Raw genomic sequence first — 20,764 nt, 5'->3', positions numbered from 1 at the left:
AAGTTAGATTTGATATGTGATACTGATGAGGTTGCGAATCTTGGTGACTCGAAGTTGAAGGATAAAGGAGGAGGGCACATTGAGTAAATTTGTTGATCTAAATACATTCAAGGGAATGATAGACTAATATGAGATATTTTCTAGGGCAACAAAAAGCATGGACAAGGTTAAGACTTTAGGTTTAACTTATTTATATACTCGTGTCACATTGGAATTATATATGTACATTTATTATATTTCAAATAAAGTAATTAACACTTTTATAGTTCGAGAAGGAACTCGGACTCTTCTTCCAACGGCAACGGCGGCTATATGTGTAAAAGTAAAACTCCCTCATTCATAATCAATCATCAACGAGCCCTTGATGCGTCGTCTCTGCTCTGTAAACGTAGTACCTGCTCACCACATAAAAGGAGGCGAAGTTGAGGCAATTGAGCACGGCGAAGAAGGCGTAATAGTAATCCAGGTGCGACGCGTTCAAATTGTTGAGTATCCACCCATGGCCATGCTGCCGCGTGATGCGCTCCACGGTGGAGAGCAGGAAGCTACTGAGGAAGTTGCCGACGCCGAGGCTAGTCATGGCGTAGGACGCGCCCAGGCTCTTCATCCCCTCGGGCGCCTGGTCGTAGAAGAACTCGACCTTGGCCACATCCAGGAACGCGTCCGCCACGCCCATCAGCACGAACTGAGGCAGCAGGATGAAGATGGTGAGCGGGACCCCCGCACCACTCTCCACCAGCCCGTGCTCCCGCGCCACAGCCAACCGCCGCCTCTCCGTCAGCGACGCCACGGACATGATCACGATGTGGATCGCCATCCCGGTGCCCATGCGCTGTAGCAGAGAGATGCCGCGGGGGTTCCCGGTGAACCGGCGCATGAAGGGGACGAAGAAGCGGTCGTAGAGGACGATGCTGACGAGCATGGAGAGGGTGGAGAAGGCGGCGAGGCTCGCCGGAGGGATTTTGAAGTTGGGGCCGATGTGGCGGTCCAGGGTGGTGCCCTGCTTCACGAACAGTGTGTTGGTCTGAGCGAACATTATGCTGGGGATGAACGCGGTGATGAGGATTGGGATCATCATCAGCATTTGCTTCGTCTCCTCCACTTGCGTCACCGTGCAGAGCGCCCATGGATTCGTCGGACCCGTCTTCACTGCTGCTTTGTTCAAAACCCTGGTAGAAGATGTTAAAAATTTTAATTTTGATGTGTGATCGGAGTAAAAAATCTAATTTTGATGTGAAATTGTATAATTCACCTCCAAGTTGGTGTGGAATCGATGCGGTATTTTCCAGGCTCGGCATAAGCGTCGAGATCGAGCTCGTGCAGCTCCTTGGGGTCGCTGGGCAACCGCACGGTACATTTCCGGGCTGCGGCCACGATAACCCTGGCCATCTTGATCAAGGGGCTTCCGGCGAGGATCCTGTGGCGGTAGAAGGGAGTACCGGCGACGAAGACAGAGATGGAGATGGCAAGGCCGAGGGTGGGGAGGGCGTAGCCGAGGGTCCATCCGACGTTGTCCTGGATGTAGACGAGGAAGGTATTGGCGAAGAGGGTGCCCAAGAAGATACTGAACATCCACCAGTTGAAGAAGGAAAGCTTGTGCGCGCGCTCGCGGGGATGGAACTCGTCGAACTGGTCGGCGCCGATGGTGGAGATGTTGGGCTTGGTGCCGCCGGCGCCGACGGCGAGGATGTAGAGCGCGCAGAAGAAGACTCTGACGTGCAACGGAGAGACCTTGGTGGAGCAGGAAGGGTCGGCGGTGTTGGGGCCGCACGGCGGCGGTTTGAGCGACGGCAGCGACACCGACAGGGTCAGTAGACCCATCCCCTGTTTGGAAGCAAGCACGGGGAACCCAAACTTGACTTGAAGAGTATCTTAAAACCAATTAATTTAAAGCGAAAACCACTTTATTGTTTTATATGTGGCAAAAACCATAGGAGCTTTCCATATTTTTTTTTTTATCATCAAAATAACATATCATTTTAATTTTTTATTAAAACAGACACTCCATTCCCTTATAAAATAATACCTATGTTCTTCGAGTTATCAAGGAGGATTTACTTATCCCAATACTCCTGTTACTCCATTCTTCGATCAATAAAGAAGATAAATTATAGATAATTATTAGTTATTAATATAGATGATTAAGATATGAGGAAAGACATGACCTCAAGTAATAACATATCTCAACCACCGTATCATTTTGAAAGGACAATATATATGTTCTTTGAGCAACAACTATCTATGTTTAAAGGATATTCTTTTTTCATCTAAATTCAGTCACATTATAACAGTTACGAAATCGTAACTATCACAATAGAACAATAATTATATTATAGTAGCTACGACACCATAACTACTACAATTGAGCATCAAAACCATATTATAATAGTTATGATTTTCTAATAGCTATAATAAAATGATGAATTTTCAATTAATTAGTGAATACATGAGTTTTTAATATTTTTCTTTTAATATTTTTCATAGTGGTGTTGCATATATGTTTGATGTGGAATATATATATCTCAAATATAGATTCTATTTCTTGATTATTAGAGAATGATATATCATAATTATTTAATTATTCACTGAGTCAATTAGAATATGTAGCATATACATAATAAAAATTTATTGACTAATTCATTTTAAGGTTTACGAGTTTAGATTTTAGGGTTCCCGAGTAAACAATTTATCCATGGAATTGTCACTTTTCTTCCAATTAAAATCCTCTAATTCATGAATTATAATTGTAACATTTATTGATGTGTAGTTGTTATAATGTTATAGAAGTTATGGATTCACACCTGCTACAATTGTTGTAGTGATAGCAGATATGGAAATGTAGCTATGATAACGTGATGATATTTAGTTTAAAAAAAGATGATATTGTACATGTTAAATACATATATATGTCGGAAGGTATCTATGTCATTTGAAATGTTACTTTGATAATTTATCAAAAATCAAACTGAAATGTTACTTTGATAATTTGAAAAATGAGTTGCGCTCCTATGATTTTTACCATTTTATCTAACTCTTAGATTTGTTTTAGTTTCACATGGGAAATTATAGATTAATAAAATAGAATTTATAATTTTAAGTGATTTTGTTTGGTTACTTTATATATTTTGGTAGTGATTTCTTATTCATTTATGTATAAATCTTGAAATAATTGTGCCTGAATTATAAAATAATATTTATTATAAAACAATAAATAAGGTAGTACGTATAACTAAATAAAAGTATTCCCGTTGTATGATTAATTATTTTTTTAATCAAAATAAAGATATCTACGTTAAATGAAAACATAGTTGTTAATTAATTATTTTGTCATGTATTTATTATTATTAAACAAACACGTTAGTATGAGTCTCAAATCTAGATGAAAAAGCACGAGGATTGCGCGTTAAATTATCAATTAATATTAATTTTTAGAAAAATATTTAATAAATAAATTTATTAAATTATTATATCAACATTATGATGTTTATGAGAAAGTATGTGTTATAGGATCCGATTGTAATATCTCGATAAAGACAGTTGCATCTCCATGAGAATTGAGTGTAACGTTAAATATATAAAAATATTCACATCATAGGTTGTGTATGAATAAATATTATAAGAAAATTAATTTTTTAAAATTTGAAATATGAAATTTAGGAACACTCACTAGTAAAATAATAGAGGAAGATATTATAATTATGAGAAAAATTAATATTTTACATATATAAGAGATAAAATAAGTCAGAGAGAAGGAAAACAAGATAGAGAATTCAAGTTTTAAGTTATGATATATAGGAAGAAGTAAAACAAAAAAAAAGAGTAGAGGAGTAAGTATTGTAGTAAATAGTTCGTTAAAATATGAAATAGTAGTAGTTAAAAGGGAATAAAATTATAGCTCTTAATATAGTGATGATAAAAAAACTATTAATGTAATTAATATATATACATCTCAAGAAGGATTAGATGAACACATCAAATCTAAACAGCCTAGATGAGGTACAAAATATTCTGTTGACTGAAATGATTTTAATAAGAGAAAATTTAAATGAGCCTGTAGTATTGAAAAATGAGAAATATGATAACCTTGCATGGAGTTATGGATTTAAAATAGAAAATGAAGAAGGAAAAATTACATTAGATTTTGCAATAGTATATGATCTTATACTAGTTAATACTTTTTTCAAGGAAAGAGAAGAACATTTAGTCACGTTCAAAAGTAAAAATAATAAATCATAAATTGACTTTCTTATGCATAGAAATAAAGATAAAAAAAAATTATAAAGATTGCTAGGTCATCCATGAAAAAAATTTAACTACTCAACATAAGTTAATAATATTGGATATATATTGGCGGGTGGCTCATATTTGGATGGGATCAATGCGATGTATGTCATGGAAGAAGAATCTGTTAAGATTTTTCGTAATAAAATCTGTTACGATTTTATATAACAGAATTCTGTTATGATTTTTCATAACAGAATTCTATTGTGATTTTTCATAACAAAATTCTGTTATGATTTTACCGGGTCTGGGGTTTATATATTATTTATATGGATCATTATAAACCTATTATACAATAACAATCACAAGAATCATGTAATATGATTCTCTTGTATAGAGAGAATTCTAATAAAGCTTCGGCCGTTTTTGTGGAGTAGGCACGTCACCGAACCATAATAACTCTTCTTCTTTCTCTTGTTCTTCTCCTTTCTCGTGTTTGCTCTCCTTTTGTGCGTCTTTATCTTGTTGCTTCACGCGATCTCTTTTCTCTCTTCCTCTTCTTCCACGCTTTAGAGGTTGAGAGGTGTTGCCCTCTCTTTGTGCAACAATTGGTATCAGAGCTACAAATTTTTAGTGGATTTCTTCAATATGTCGGGGGGTGACTTCTGCAAAGTTTGATATGGTGAAGTTTGACAGAATCGAAAACTTCGGATTATGGCATAGAAGAGTCAAGGACTTGTTGGTGCAACAAGGCATGGTGAAGGCGGTAGGAGAAAGGAAACCGAAAAGCATAGAGAGATTAGATTGGGAAGAACTACAAGCGAAGGCAGTAGCAATAATCAGGCTTTGCCTTACAGATGATGTGATGTACCATGTCATGGATGAGGCGTCACCGGTGGCAGTTTGGCAAAAGTTGGAAAGCCGGTACATGTCAAAGTCATTAACAAACAAGCTGTATCTCAAGAAGAAATTATTCGAGCTGAAGATGACAGAAGGAACCGATATGAGCCATCACATCAACATATTCAACCAGATTGTGAGCGATCTAAAGTGGGTTGATGTGAAGATCGAAGACGAGGACAAGACGCTGATGTTGTTGAATTCTCTACCTTCATCTTCTACATACGATAATTTTGTTACTACTTTGATGTGGGGTAAGGAAACTTAAATTGGAGGAGATCACAGGTGCATTGCTAGGTTTTCACCAAAGGAAGAAAACAAGCGATGAAGTTTCTCAAGGAGAAGGACTTGTGGTAAATAGCAACCAAGAGCGTGATAGGAGTAAATCTCGACATAGATCGGGTAACAATAATAAGGCTCATTCTAAATCGAGAAGGAAGAAGGTGATCACATGCTACAAATGTGGAGGCAAATGTCATATCAAGAGAGATTGCCCAAAGATAAAGAAGCATGTTGCAGAGAACAAAGATAGTTCGGCAAAGTCTGCAAATATAGTTGAAGAAGAAAATTCAGAGAGTGATGATGGAGATATGCTATCAGTTATGTCGAGTTTGGAGCAGCTAACAGATGCATGGATTTTAGACTCTACATGTTCATATCATATGACTCCAAACAAGGATTGGTTTGATACCTATAGGACAGTGGATTCTAGTTCAGTGTTGATGGGACACGATGCATCATGCAAAGTTATCAGCATAGGAAACGTCAAAATTAAAATGTTTGATGGTGTGATTAGAACTTTATATGATGTCAGATATATACCAAAGCTAAGGAAGAACTTGATCTCACTAGGCACATTGGATAGTATTGGTTGTAATTACAAATCAATGAGCAGGATGATGAAAGTCAACCAAAGAGCTCTGACGATAATAAAAGGATAAAAGGTAGCAGAAAACATCTACAAGTTGATAGGGATTACAGTTATAGGTGGAGTCATCTCGGTGGAGTCTGAATTAGGCAGTACAATCTTGTGGCATATGCGGCTAGGGCAAATAGGTGAACGTGGGATGCTAGAACTTCACAAGAGAGATTTATTGAAGGGTGTCAAGACATACAAGCTTGAATTTTACAAATTTTATGTTCTTGGGAAACAAAGCAAAGTGCAATTCAAGACGGCGATAAATAAGACAGAGGAGATTCTGGACTACGTACATACGGATCTCTGGGGACCAGCTAGTGTAGCATCACATTGAGGGCACTTGTATTTTGTGAGTTTTACTGATGATTTCTCATAAAAGGTCTGGGTATACTTTATGCGTCACAAGTCAGAAACTTTTGCAAAGGTTAAACTGTGAAAAACTGAAGTAGAGAACCAAATCGGAAGAAAAATCAAATGTCTTAGGTCAGACAATGAGATTAAGTACATAGATTCAAAATTTTAGGAATTTTGTGAGCAACATGAGATAATGAGACATTTCTTAGTTCACAGGACACCTCAGTAGAACGGGATAGCGGAAATGTTGAACAGGACAATCATTGAAAAGGCAAGATGTCTTAGGCTGAATGGAGGTCTTACAAAGAATTTCTGAGTGGAAGCGGTTAACATGACATATTATCTCATTAATAGATCACCAAGGGCAGCACTAGAAGGCAAAGTATCAGAGGAAGTATGGATAGGAAATCAAGTAGATTACTCTCATCTTCGAGTTTTTAGATGTCCAGTCTATATACACATATCTAGTGAGGAAACATCAAAGCTGGATGTGAAGTCAAAACAGTGCATTTTTCTAGGGTATCAAAAAGGAGTTAAAGACTTCAAACTTTGGGATCCTAAGGAAAACAAGGTGGTGATCAGCAGAAATGTAGTATTTGATGAGAAAACTATGCTACAACGTACTCAGGAAGAAGGAAAGGAAACACCACAAAGCAACATGGAGAAAGATGTTATGAAGGTGAAGCTAGAGATTCATAACTCTGATGATTCTAGCTCAGAGCACACGGAGCATCGCACTGTAGCTAGTGGCAGAACAAGACGAGTCGTAAAACCACCCACCAGATACGGATTCGAAGATTTAGTATCTTATGCGCTTATCACTAGTAGTGGAGACCCTACATCTTTTCAGGAGGCGATACACAACTCTGAGAAAGACAGGTGGACGGGTGTTATGACAGAGGTGATGGAGTCGTTGCATAAGAGCCAAATGTGGGATCTAGTGGAATTTCCTAAAGGAGAAAAAACTATAAGGTGCAAGTGGATATTCAAGAAGAAAGAAGCAGTGTTAGAGGGAGAAGAAGTGAAGTTCAAGGCTCGGTTGGTAGCAAAAGGTTAGTCACAGAGAAAGGGGATTGACTATGAAGAAATTTTCTCTCCAGTGGTAAGACATACGTCAATTAGAGTGGTGTCGATTTTGGTGGCACGTCACGATTAGCAGTTGGAGCAAATGGATGTGAAGACGACATTTCTTTATGGAAATTTGGTGGAACAAATTTTTATATTACTAAGGGATTTAGTCAGCTTGGACAAGAACGGTTGGTTTGCAAGTTGAATAAATCGCTCTATGGATTGAAACAATCTCCTAGGCAATGATAAAAATATTTTGATTCCTACATGATTCAAAACGGATATAGGAGATTTGAGTATAACTGATGCATATATGTGAAGAGCCTTGAAGATGAATCACTGATTTTCTTATTACTATATGTAGATGACATGCTCATTGTTGCGAAAAAAATGAAAGAGGTTAATAAATCAAAGAGGCTATTGAGCAAGAAATTTGATATGAAAGATATGGGAGAGACCAAAAAGATTCTTGGGATGGAGATTCAGAGGGATAGAGCTGCAGGGAGATTATGGTTGTCTCAACATAGCTATGTGGAGAACGTGCTGGATAGATTTAACATGAAGAATACAAAGTCAATGATCATACCCCTAGCGCATCATTTCAAGTTATCCAGTACACATTATCCAAAGACGGATGACGAGATCCAAGAGATGTCAAAGGTTCTTATGCCAGTGCAGTTGGTTCTCTGATGTATACCATAGTTTGTACGAGACCAGATTTGGCCCAAGCAGTTAGTATGGTAAGCAAGTTTCTCTCAAATCCTGGTCGACCACGGGATGCAGTGAAGTGGATTTTCAGATACTTGAGAAGTACAACTGATTATAGCATCATGTTCAGTAGACAACTAAAAAATTCTTCAATTGCTGGGTACGTAGATGCGGACTATGCAGGAGATTTAGATAACAGGAGGTCTACTACAGGATACATGTTTACTGTGGCAGGAGGATCTATTTATTGGAAATCTATGATTCAATCTATTATTGCATTGTCTACTACGACGTCAGAGTACATGACAGTAGTTGAAGCAGTAAAGGAAGCTTTATGACTTACAAGGTTTGTCAGAGAACTAGGTCTTCAGCAAAGTGGAGTCAAGTTGTTATGATAGTCAGAGTGCTATCTATTTGGCGAAGAATTAGGTGTATCATGTGAGAACCAAGCACATCGATGTGAGGTTTCACAAGATCAGAGAGTTGATTGCTTCCGGGGAAATTCAACTTAAGAAGGTTCACACGGCAGACAATATGTTGCAGATATACTGACAAAGCCAGTGACCATAGAGAAGTTCAAGTATTGCTTGAACTTAATCTATATCTCTAAATGCTAGAGTAATGAAGCCCAGACCCAAAGATCCAGGTAGAGCTTTATTCAGATATTCGTATTCTTAGAAGGGGTAAGTATTCGCCAAGGTAGAGATTGTTGACGGATGGCTCATATTTGGATGGGATCAATGTGATGGATGTTAAAAGGGTAGCCCAGTGCACGAAGCTCACACCATGCGGGGTCCTGGGGAAGGATTCATTGTGCACAACCTTATCCTACTTTTTACAAGAGGTTATTTCCAGGATTCGAACCCGTGACCTTTTGGTTACATGGCAACAACTTTACCGTTACGCCAAGGCTCCCCTTCATCAATGCGATGGATGTTATGGAAAAAAAATCTGTTAAGATTTTTCGTAATAAAATCTGTTACGATTTTATATAACAGAATTCTGTTATAATTTTTTGTAACAGAATTCTATCGTGATTTTTCATAACAAAATTCTATTATAATTTTACCGAGTTTGGGATTTATGCATTATTTATAGGGATCATTATAAATCTATTGTACAACAACAATCACAAGAATCATGTAATATGATTATCTTGTGTAGAGAGAATTCTAATAAAGCTTCGACGTTTTTGTGGAGTAGGCATGTCGCCGAACCATGGTAACTCTTCTTCTTCTCCTTTCTCGTGTTTGCTCTCTTTTTATGCGTCTTTGTCTTGTTGCTCTGCACGATCTCTTTTCTCTCTTCCTCTTCTTCCATGCTTTAGAGGTTGAGAGGTGTTGCCCTCTCTTTGCGCAACAATATATATTTCAAACATAGTATCAAAAGAAGAAAAATGTGCATGACTCCTAGAATTAAATGGTAGAAGTTAAAGTATTGTAAATAAAACATACTTAAGGAAAGGGTAAAAGTTAAGGTATTAGGAAAAATACACAATGACTCAAATACGACATGGGATAAGATGATATCAAAGTTGAAAATAGTATCTAAGAGTGTACTTGGTGAGAGAAAGGGACATACATCACTAAGTAAAGAATTTTGATAATGGAATGAGAAAATACAAGAGAAAGAGAAGGAAAAAATCAACCATTTATAATACTTGTAAGAGTTGTTGGTGCAAGGATCACTATATAATCAAACCTAAATTTTAATGTTGACAAAGGTTCAAAGTTATGTTATATTATAATCTAATGGCTCAGTTGAGTATACAGGTTGCTTAAACAAATAAGTTATAGTATGTCATGTTTACTAGGTACCAGGTACCAAAACTCTTAGCAGATTAAAAGAACTGAACACCAGACATGAAAATCTAGATGGGTCAAGGGACCAAACATCTGGCAAGGTCGTTTCGATGGGTCAACTAGGACCAAAGATCGAATCAAAAGAAGACCTGGAGGGGTGATTAAATGTTGAGCAAAGGTAGCCCAAACAAGTCTAGAGGATTGGATGTTTGGTTGATGATAAATAAAAGTAAGCTCCTGGAGTGAAGAGGTTCTTCTAAAAAGAAAAAATGAGTAAGGTCGAGTTCTTATTATGGGGACAACTTTAGACGATACTCCAACTAAGAATCCTAATCAGATTATAAAGTTGAGATTGGATAGTTAAGTAATTATTTTAATAGAATTACTTAAATTGCATATTCTGTACTAAACTTTTCATAAAAGGTTCAAGCTTAACTGATCGATTGAACGGGTTAATTGGTCGACCAAACAATTTGAGCGATCGAACAGTAAGGTTTAGTCTATCGAAAGTTGGGATGGCACAATGTGTGACTTGGTAGTTGAGATGTCATCTGTGCTAATATGTCATCAGAGGTGGATAGGGTTAAGTCTCGGATGGCTGATATAGAATGGAATAAGGATCATCTTGCTGATGTGGCACGAGATAAGAATTAGCACGATGATGTGGCATGAGGAATGGTCAAGGATAAGTTTTGCAAGGCTGATGGAACCCCATAGTAGTTTTGATGTGATCAACCAAGTTAAAGTTAGATCTTGTTGTGTTTGATCCTTGTGTCTAAGTGTACAGAAGCCTAGGAACACAAGAAGTTAAACAGAAGACACAGCTAACGAGAAGGATGACACAGGAAGGGAGCCAATAGGCTCGGTGTATCCGAAGGATGAGATGCTGCGGAAGAGTACACCGGTGGATGAGAAGGATATGCGCGACATTCCGAGGGACGAGAAGCTGGAGCAGAAGTCTGCTCGAGAAGAAAGCCAGAAAATGGGTTTGGGTGAGCTCTATTCCTATTGGCCTAAATCACTCGAGTGAGAGGAGTAGCGAAAGAGCAAGAGAAGAAGCTTGGAGCTCGGCAGCTGCTGAAGCCTTCTGCTGGAAGGTGCCTTCAAGCACTTGAAGGTGTCATCAAGCTTTCATGGAAGGCGCCTTCAACCCTTTATGGAAGGCGCCTTCAATGTGCATGGAAGGCGCCTTCGACCAGGCAAATTTTGTCGTTGGTAGTGGATAAAGTTTTATTTGATGGTACTTTGTTGGAGGAGCTTTTCACCACGTTGAAGGCGCCTTCTAGCCCTGGATAAGGTTTCCCAAGGGCTATAAAAATACCCCTAGATCTAGGAAATAGACAATCAACTCCTGTATTCTTTTCCTATCACATTTCTGAGTGTTCAACAATTGTAATAGGCTTCTCTGCCTACACGAAGGAGATCTTTTCAGCGATTTCTTTTATCTTGGATTAACAACCACCTAGGTTGTAACCAAGTAACTCCTTTGCGTATTTTACTTATTAGTTGCTTAATTTTCTGTTTATAAGTGTGCTACTAATTTGAGTTGAAAGATCAAGAAAGGTTCTTATTTTTTACTTTTTCATAGGCAATTCACTCCCTCTTGTCGGACTCATTAAGCCAACAGGGACAACTTTAGGCAAGATACAACTAAGAATCTTAATCAGATTCCAAAGTTGAGATAAGATAGTTAAGTAATTGTCTTAACTAGAATTACTTAAATTGTATATTCTCTACTAACCTTGTTGATACGGGTTATGAAGAATGGACCCAAAAGGTGGCATAGCAGTCAAAGTTAAGATGATGTAGAAGTCCTACTCCAAAAGAAGTAACATTCCCTTCTTTGGCCTGGATCAGCTACCTAGTGTCAAGGTTCTTAGGTTGACCAGATCGAGGTCTAAGTCGATCGGGGAAATGACCAGACCTTAGGGCGGCCAAAATTAAGGTCGACCAGAGTTACACATTGGCAAGAATGACCGACTCACTCTACAACAGACCAATTATAGAGGGAGCACGCACATGTATACACCCAGTCTTAAAGTCGGGCGAACATGTATGCTCTGATCATACAAATATCCGACCATACAAATATCCGGTCGAGAAATGACATAGTGTGACTGCATCTCTCTTAATAACCCTTTATAAGCCTGGGTGGATAGAAGGATGACTGAGTCTGCAGCACTTATCCTTATATTTCCACCCAGACGAGATCCCGATAAAGTACAAGTTATTTATTATTTCTCAAGTGGATTTCCAACATGACTAAAGCACTATATCATTTTTTGAACAAATGTTTCAGAGTTATGCAAAATATAATAGAGTGGCTTAATGATCGAGAGCTCAACTAAACATTCTAACATAGTGATCGGCTTAAAGACTGACCAGAATATACTTAGCGAATAGTATTCTAATAAGGTGGCTGGTTTAAAAACTAGCCAAAATATACTTAGCGAACAGCAGCATAACAAGAAGGTTGGATTAAAGACCGACTAAGATACAAGCAGTATAGCATACGATGAAATCACTTATACAGAATACAACTGAATGTCTCAACAAGGTAGTCGACTTAAGGACCGACTGGCTTATATTCAACAGATATTCTAATCAAGCAGCTGACTTAAGGATCAACTGAGATATATTCAGTAGGTATTCCAATCAAGCGGCCGACTTAAGGACCGGCTGAGATATATTCAACATATATTATAATCAAGCGGTTGGCTTAAGGACAAGCCGAGATATACTTATCAAATAACATCAGCCCAACAGGGTAGCCGGCTTAAAGACTAGTCGAGACCTATTGAGTCAACAACATCATCCTAACAGGGTGATCAGCTTAAGGGACTGGCCAGGTTATATTCAATTGATAACAACATCTCAATAGAGCAGTCAGCTTAACGATCGACTAAGATATGTTTAGTAGACAACATCTTAACAACCTGGTATAATAATGATTATGAATCAGAAAATATCCTTCTGGAACCTTTTTCAAGGACCATCGTGTCCCCCATCAGCAGACCAATTATAACAGCATATTTCTTCATCAACCTAGGTAATAATAGAAGCTATAAATAACAAAGGAAGTATACATGTGAGTAAGAAAAAGATTCCTCAAATAATTATGGTGTATTGTCTAACAACCTCTAACACACTTCACCACCTCATGATTGCGGAGTTATGTGAGGTGGTATACAAAAGAGGACTTCTCTTCGTGACAAAGGTACGTTCACTAACATATGCAATTCTATTCTCGCGTGCACATTCTCACTATCTTCATTCGCTCAGACTGGGACTGACTTGAGCGTCGGAGGGCCTTCGCCAGAGACTCCCCCTGGTTTCAAGGCACTGACATTTTGTTGGATCGTCTCTACGTGCGTATGATCAGAGGAGAAGCTTCTTTTGGAGAGAAAGGTCTTCTAATGACCAATCTTTCATCCACCATGCCCAGCACAATATCTCCACTAGTCTCAAACAGGATCACTTGTCTTGTAGGATTCGGGCGACCGAATAGGTTAACTCATATACTAAACGGTTCAGGTGACCAAACAGTAAAGTTTAGTCAACTGAAAAGCTGAGATAGCACTATGTGTGACTTGGTAGCTGAGATGTCTTATGTGCTAATGTGGCATACAAAGTGGATGAGGATAAGTCTCAGATGGATGATGTAGCACAGTATAAGGATAATCTAGCTGACATGGCATGGGATAAGGATTGACGCGTTGACATGGCATGAGGAACTATCAAGGATTAGCCCTGCGAGGCTAACATGACCATGGATTGACATTAAAGTGTTGAGGTGGTAGGAAGACATTGGTGGGATAAAGGATTGGTAGATCGATCCTGTAGACCGGTTGACAAATAGATCAGATCTAGATCCAGTTATTTAGGTAATCGATAGACCTATCATATTGACCAGTAGACCGATCCAAACATATAAAAGTAAGCTCGACCAGAGGTTTCAACCCCAACTTTTAGAAGCCTTCTTGTTCTCATCTCATGCAAATACTCTAACGCTACACTCCGACAATATAATGAAGCTCCGCTCCATCTTATATTATCAATATTATTTATTTATTGTCGCTTCACTTCGTGCTTTCAATTCTAAGGAACAATAAACTTGTTATTGTTCCTCATCTTTTGTAAGAAGCAAATTTTAGCCTCCTAACAATTGTTCGGAAAAGAGATCAATAGTGAATTGGCCACTGATAAGTAATCCAAGAAACTACGGGCCTTGGACTAGTAACTGGAGGCTGTGAACCAAGTAAAAATAAAGTATTTCATGCGATTGTGTTTTATGCTGCATCTTACTCTTATTTTCTAATGAAAATAATAGTTTTAAAATAATATTTGTCCATTAGAAAGGTCTTCTAATGGTCAATCTTTCATCCACCATGCCGAGCGCATCATCTCCACTGGTCTCAAACAGGATCACTTGTCTTGTAGGATTTGGGTGACCGAATAGGTTAACTGATCTACTAAACGGTTTAGATGACCAAACAGTAAGGTTTAGTCAACTTAAAAGCTAAGATAGCACTATGTGTGACTTGGTAGCTGAGACGTCTTATGTGCTAATGTGGCATCCGAAGTGGATGAGGATAAGTCTCAGATGGATGATGTAGCACGGTATAAGGATAATCTAGCTGACATGGCATGGGATAAGGATTGACGCGCTGACAAGGCACGAGGAACGATCAAGGATTAGCCCTGCAAGGTAACATGACCATGGATTGACATTAAAGTGTTGAGGTGGTAGGGAGACATTGGTGGGATAAAGGATTGGTAGATCAATCCTGTAGATCGATTGACAAATAAATCAGATCTAGATCCAGTTATTTAGGTAATCGGTAGACCTATCATATTGACTAGTAGACCAATCCAAACCTATAAAAGTAAGCTCGACCAGAGCCTTCAACACTCACTTTTGGAAGCCTTCTTGTTCTCATCTCATGCAAATACTCTGATGCTACACTCTGACAATATAATGAAGCTCCGCTCCATCTTATATTATCAATATTATTTATTTATTGTCGCTTCACTTCGTGCTTTCAATTCTAAAGAACAATAAACTTGTTATTGTTCCTCATCTTTTGTAAGAAGCAAATTTTAGCCTCCTAACAATTGTTCGGAAAAGAGATCAATAGTGAATTGGCCACTGATAAGTAATCCAAGAAACTGCGTGCCTTGGACTAGTAGCTGGAGGCTATGAACCAAGTAAAAATAAAGTATTTCATGCGATTATGTTTTCTGCAACATCTTACTCTTATTTTCCAATGAAAATAATAGTTTTAAAATGAAAGGCGATGAGCGTATACCCCTCTTATCCAAATAATATATATTAAAAATAACTATAATATGGTACTATTAAATGATAAAGAATAAAAGTGCGATAAAAGAAGTATTTTCAGTAATTTTTTAATGAAGATTTAGACGATCAACTTAACTTAAGTAAATTAAGTAAGTTAGATGAGTATAAAAATTTAAATTTTCATTGAAGATGAAAACTTCATAAGCAGAACAAATTTTAAATTGGATGCATAATGCAAAAATAGTTGGAGCAGATGATATTTCGATATAGGTATGAATGTACTTAGAAAAATAAGATATTGAATGACTTATAAAGTTATTCAATCTTATATTATAAACGAAAAAAATGTCTGATCAATGGATGGTAAATATTCTAGTTCCCTTATATAAGAATAAAGGAGATATACAAAATTATAGGGTCTTAAATTGATGAGCCATTTTATGAAACATTGGGAAAGAGTAATAGAAAAATAACTAAGGAATGAGACCTCAGTAATCAAAGATCAATTTTGATTTATGTTTGGAAGATCGATAATAGAAACTATATATCTTCTTACGTAACTATTTAAAAAATATCGGGAATAGAAGCAAGACTTACACATGGTATTCATCGATCTAGAAAAAACTTATAATAGAGTCCAAACTAAAATTATATGGAGAATTCTATAAAGAGGTGTTAACATAGAGTATATTGAATTAATTAAGGGTATTTATAAAGATATAATGACAAAAGCGGTGACTCTAAGTGATTATCCAAAGTATTTCTCATAAAGATAAAGTTACATCAAAGATTAGCTCTAATTTCCTATTTTTTACACTAATTATGGACGCACTCACTGGATGATAATATGGATACATCTAAGATATGGTACCGAGGTGCATATATATTATTTATAGATGATATTATTTTGGTAGATAAAACATGTGAAGGAGTAAATATTAAACTCAAATCTTACCGGAAACGCTATAAGTGAAAAGTTTTAGGTTTAGCAGATTAAAGACAAAATATATGTAATTAAGTTTAACAATATTAAACATAATAAGATAATTATTCATATAAGAGATGAAAAATTGTTTGTAACTGAAAGATTTAAGTATTTAAGATCATTTTTGCAATAGGATAAAGGGATTGAGAGAAATGTATGACATAGAATAAAAGCAGGATAGTTAAATTGAAGGAGAGTGCATGTGTTTTCATAAAGTACCTCTAAAACTTAAAAGAAAGTTTTATAAAACGATAGTTAGACTTGATATATTATATAAAATTGAATATTGGACTATAAATGAAGCACGTGAGTAAAAAATAAGAGTTGTAGGTGGATGTGCGGACATATAAGAATGGATAGGATAAGAAATAAAAAAATATTAGAGAAAAAGTCAGGATTACACTTATTGAGAGAAAACTCCGAGAAACATATTTAAGATGATACGAACATATACTTAGATGACCAATAAATATTCTAAAATACGATATAAAACTATAATAAATGTGTACATTAAATGAGAAAGAGAAAGATAAAAAAATACTTAGTTAATAATAATAAAATAAAATAAAATTTATTTAGATATAAAAGATGATATAATAAATAATAAAGTAAATGGAATAAAAGAAACTATATAGCCAATTTCACCCATGAGATAAACTTGATTGTTATTGGTTCTTGTTGTATTTATTATAATTAAACAAAAACGTAAACTAAGGCAATTATTTTCTATAACTATATAAACACCTAATACAATTATTTATTTAGGTTAATGTTTTATTAGAAAAATAAAATAAAATAAGCATGCATATATGAATTCAATTGGGCATTATATCTGTTTATTTTATTGATCATCTAAATGATTGGATAACATGGATTCTCATTGATGAATAATTTAAAGTCTAAAAAAAACTTTTAAAACGGAAGGTTGTCAACTCTAATTTTTTATACGACGATATGGTGCACTTACCGAGAGGTAGATGACGGAGGCGATGATGAAGGTCCAGTAGCGGCCGAGGTGCGCGTCGGCGACGTAGGCGCCGGCGATCGGCGTCAGCCAGACGGTGCCGACCCAGTTGGTGACGTTGTTGGAGGCCGTGACGGTGCCCTGGTGAAGCTTATTTGTCAGGTACAGTATGAGGTTGGAGGAGATGCCGTAGTACGCCATGCGCTCGAACACCTCGTATACTAAACACACACACACATACGTATCAGCCGACCAATTCGTCGAACACCTCGTGCGCACACGAAAGCAAAAAAAAAGGATCGCCGGAGGAGTTCGTACCGACGACGAAGGAGCAGGCGGTCCACCCGCCTCGTTTAGACCGGAGGACGGGGTTGCCTTTGAGGTCGACGGTGCTGTCCTTGGTGTACTCTCCAAGCCCGGAATCGTCGCAGACGGCAGCCATGACGTTCGAGCGAGCTCACTGATCAGTGGTTGGCCCGCGAGCTTGGGGTTTTATAGACAGCAAATGGCGCTCGCATTGTCGGGTGGCATAGGGAAAAGCTAGTTTTTGGAGCTGGGGGGCTCAATTAATCCGGAAGGTGGTACTGAATAAATTCGGAAGCTCAAATGAATTCACACTCAGCTAACGTTCTAAAATTTTCATCTCATTCAAGAAAAATATTTTACAGAACGTCCTAGTTGGAATTTGAATCGTAGATACTTCATTTGCCACTACACCTGGCAAAATGACTTTCTGCCGTAGAGCGTGTTTATCCGTTTCCAGAATCATTGGACAAAAGCTGATTGTGATTGTTGTGAACGAGCAGCCAATATAATAAACGAGCTGATTGTGATTTTTGTAATAGGGCTAGTGCCATATGGATAAGTTTGACTGGGTTGCTTTTCATAATGGCAATTACAGAACGTCCACATTACCTTCCTTAATAGGTAATTTATTTTAAATTTTATATTTATTTATAAAATTTTTTACATTAACTGTCCTAACAATCTTTTAAATTTAAATTTAATAAATAATAATTATCTAAATTTAAAAAATAAAATTCATTCTTTAAATATTAAAATATTATTTAAATTGAGAAAAAAATAAAGAAAATTTATTGAATAATAAAAAATAGATATTATATATATATATAGAAAAAAATAAAAAATTGGAAGAGATAAAAGAAAATAATAAAAAAATAAATATAATAAAAATTTTAAAATAATTAATGTAATACGTAGTAAAAAATGATTATCTAAATTTAATAAAATTAATAATTTATTTTAAATTTTAAAAATATTATAAAAAATTGATAATATTTTTAATACCATGCTAAAGTCGAAATATATATAAAAATGCATGGCTCGTTGAGGACTACTTCTCCAGCTCTCCCAGTAAATATCTTAAACTTATTTGGAAAATTGGAATTCGGGAGTTGGGAGTTGGGAGTTGGGACCATAAGGGGCGTAGTCACATTACGAGGAGAGGGTGTGATCGTATTTTCTGGATTTTTCAAAAAAAAAAACATTAATAGTATATATTTGAAAAGCCCTCATTGTTATTTTGATCGATTGATTCACCATCGTTTGTCGTTAGAAGACGGAAAGTGATCACATATTTGGAAAATTCTTGACCTAAGCTATCCATTGATACCACTTTTATATATAAAAAAAAATATCATGACTTGGAATGTTAAATATTAAATTTTAAAAATAAAATATATAATAATAAAAAGATAAATTAAATATAGAACACAAAGTGAGAGCCCTAAATTAAAATTGGATTGAGTTTGAACTAAATCCAATAGGTAGACACAGAAATAATGATTACATAGATTTAAATCGGGTTTGATTTGGTCGAGTTATGACCGAAACAAATTTAAGATTAAGCGAATTCGATCGGTTTAAAATGAATTATGATAATTTTGAGAAAATTTTATCTTACATTTTTTTTCTCTCTCTACGTATATTGCAACCTTCGTCGTGTGATACACCATCATCGTTATAGGAATACTAAATATTATGAAAAATCAATATCATAAATAATTTTTCTACTTTAAGATATAGATAAACTCTAGAAATTGACGGATTGTTATTTCAATTAGAACTTAAGATAAGGACTGAAATTTTAAGTTTACGATCCTTTTGACTCTTAAATTTAAAATTAGATTTTAAATTGTGAAATGGACCAATACTAACGTTTGAAATTTTTGAAAATAACTTCGCTTAATTTAAAATCCACTATGCCATTGGGGACATCGAAAGGGACTGAAATAAAAAAGTAGGACCAAATTGCATTTATTAATATTGATTGATGATTGCATGCTGCAAATTGCGCTACAGTTCTACACAGTTGACTTGGGGAAGGAAGGGAAAATTCATCCATTATTTTTTTCCTGCACGTCTCGATCGTTATGATGCTTAGCGTTTGAGTTATAACCTATCCTTTATCCTATTCTAAGCATTAATTTTTTGATATCTTAAGGTCTTATTCAGAGTCAACTACGCTTACTTTGATGTTGCTGAATGCTACTCATTGACTTCACCGCCGTTTTCAATTTGATATACCGAAAATAATTAGATGCAAACTACAAACCAACTAATCTCCTGATTAACAAAAGAAATAAACTGGAAGAAATTTTAATTAAGATGGCAGTTCACTGGAACAACATTCACTTCTTGCTTTAAAATCACAATATCTGTTGCTGAGCGAGCTAATAGTCAACGAGAAGGAACAATCAGTGACATGTTCATTCACGCGTTTGATAGAACTTTACAACTCTCTTTCTGATCGTGCTGCCACATAAGAATCAACAACAACAGATTTTGACAATCCAATACATGATTTTGTCAGATATCTACAACAAATATACGAGAAACGAAAACAAAAGTATAAAGACATAAAACTATGAATCTGCACCAGAATACAGAGATATCCTTATCTACATTGTCGCTGAAAGAACCTGAAAATCAAAACACTAATTAGCTCTGTAGGTGCGAGGGCAAGGGGCTCCGCAATCTTGGTCTATGGGAAAAGCAAGAAAGTTGTCTGTCTCCTCTCTTACGGGATCACACCCATATATACATATCGGGCTCAAACCCGTTAGTTATCCATCAATGCTAATAGTAACGGACTAATGAATTCTACCCATATGAATCCACATCCAATATCATAAATCTGTGATGCAATATACAAATGTGATCATTTTAATGAGTTCGTCTACCATGACCATCCGTGTGTCATTAATTAACATGATAGCACACCTTATGGAGACTAAATCCAACAATCTCTCACTTATACTACATGTAATACCATATATGACACACAATTTATTCTTAGTTAACGTTAACAATAATGTCAAATTTTATGAATTAAATACTCCTTTAACAATCTGATCCATTAATTTCATCGCTATAAAATTAAAGCGGTTATAATTACTATAACTATAACAAACCTCTAATAATTATCATAATATCAATATCATTAATGACATATATTAAGATGTAGATATATAGCATTAGAATTTCATAAAATGTGACATGCACATATCTATTCTCAATT

General features: G+C 36.2%; 1 protein-coding gene across 1 annotated transcript; it reads right to left on the bottom strand.

Annotated features, from left to right (window-relative positions):
- Positions 1–226: 226 nt before the first annotated feature.
- Positions 227–17,781, bottom strand: LOC122012706 (protein NRT1/ PTR FAMILY 5.2-like). The gene is made up of 4 exons (XM_042569336.1): positions 17,542–17,781; positions 17,227–17,444; positions 1,253–1,824; positions 227–1,169 (listed from the first exon to the last, which is right to left on the bottom strand). The coding sequence occupies exons 1-4, from the start codon at positions 17,663–17,665 to the stop codon at positions 344–346; spliced, it is 1,740 nt and encodes a 579-aa protein (XP_042425270.1). The 5' UTR covers positions 17,666–17,781; the 3' UTR covers positions 227–343.
- Between the last annotated feature and the right edge of the window lie 2,983 nt (positions 17,782–20,764).

Source organism: Zingiber officinale, chromosome 1A, assembly GCF_018446385.1.
Source record: "Zingiber officinale cultivar Zhangliang chromosome 1A, Zo_v1.1, whole genome shotgun sequence".
Taxonomy (NCBI): Eukaryota; Viridiplantae; Streptophyta; class Magnoliopsida; order Zingiberales; family Zingiberaceae; genus Zingiber; species Zingiber officinale.
The sequence above is the reverse complement of the archived record's forward strand: the minus strand, read 5'-3'. Positions and strand labels throughout refer to the sequence as shown.

Bases quoted from the DNA above. Each gene is read 5' to 3' on its own strand.
- LOC122012706 (XM_042569336.1), bottom strand. From the start codon at position 17,665: ATGGCTGCCGTCTGCGACGATTCCGGGCTTGGAGAGTACACCAAGGAC. The intron at 17,445-17,541 runs GTACGAACTCCT...GTGTGTGTTTAG, and splicing joins CGCCTGCTCCTTCGTCGTCG to TATACGAGGTGTTCGAGCGC. The intron at 1,170-1,252 runs GTGAATTATACA...ATCTTCTACCAG, and splicing joins GATTCCACACCAACTTGGAG to GGTTTTGAACAAAGCAGCAG.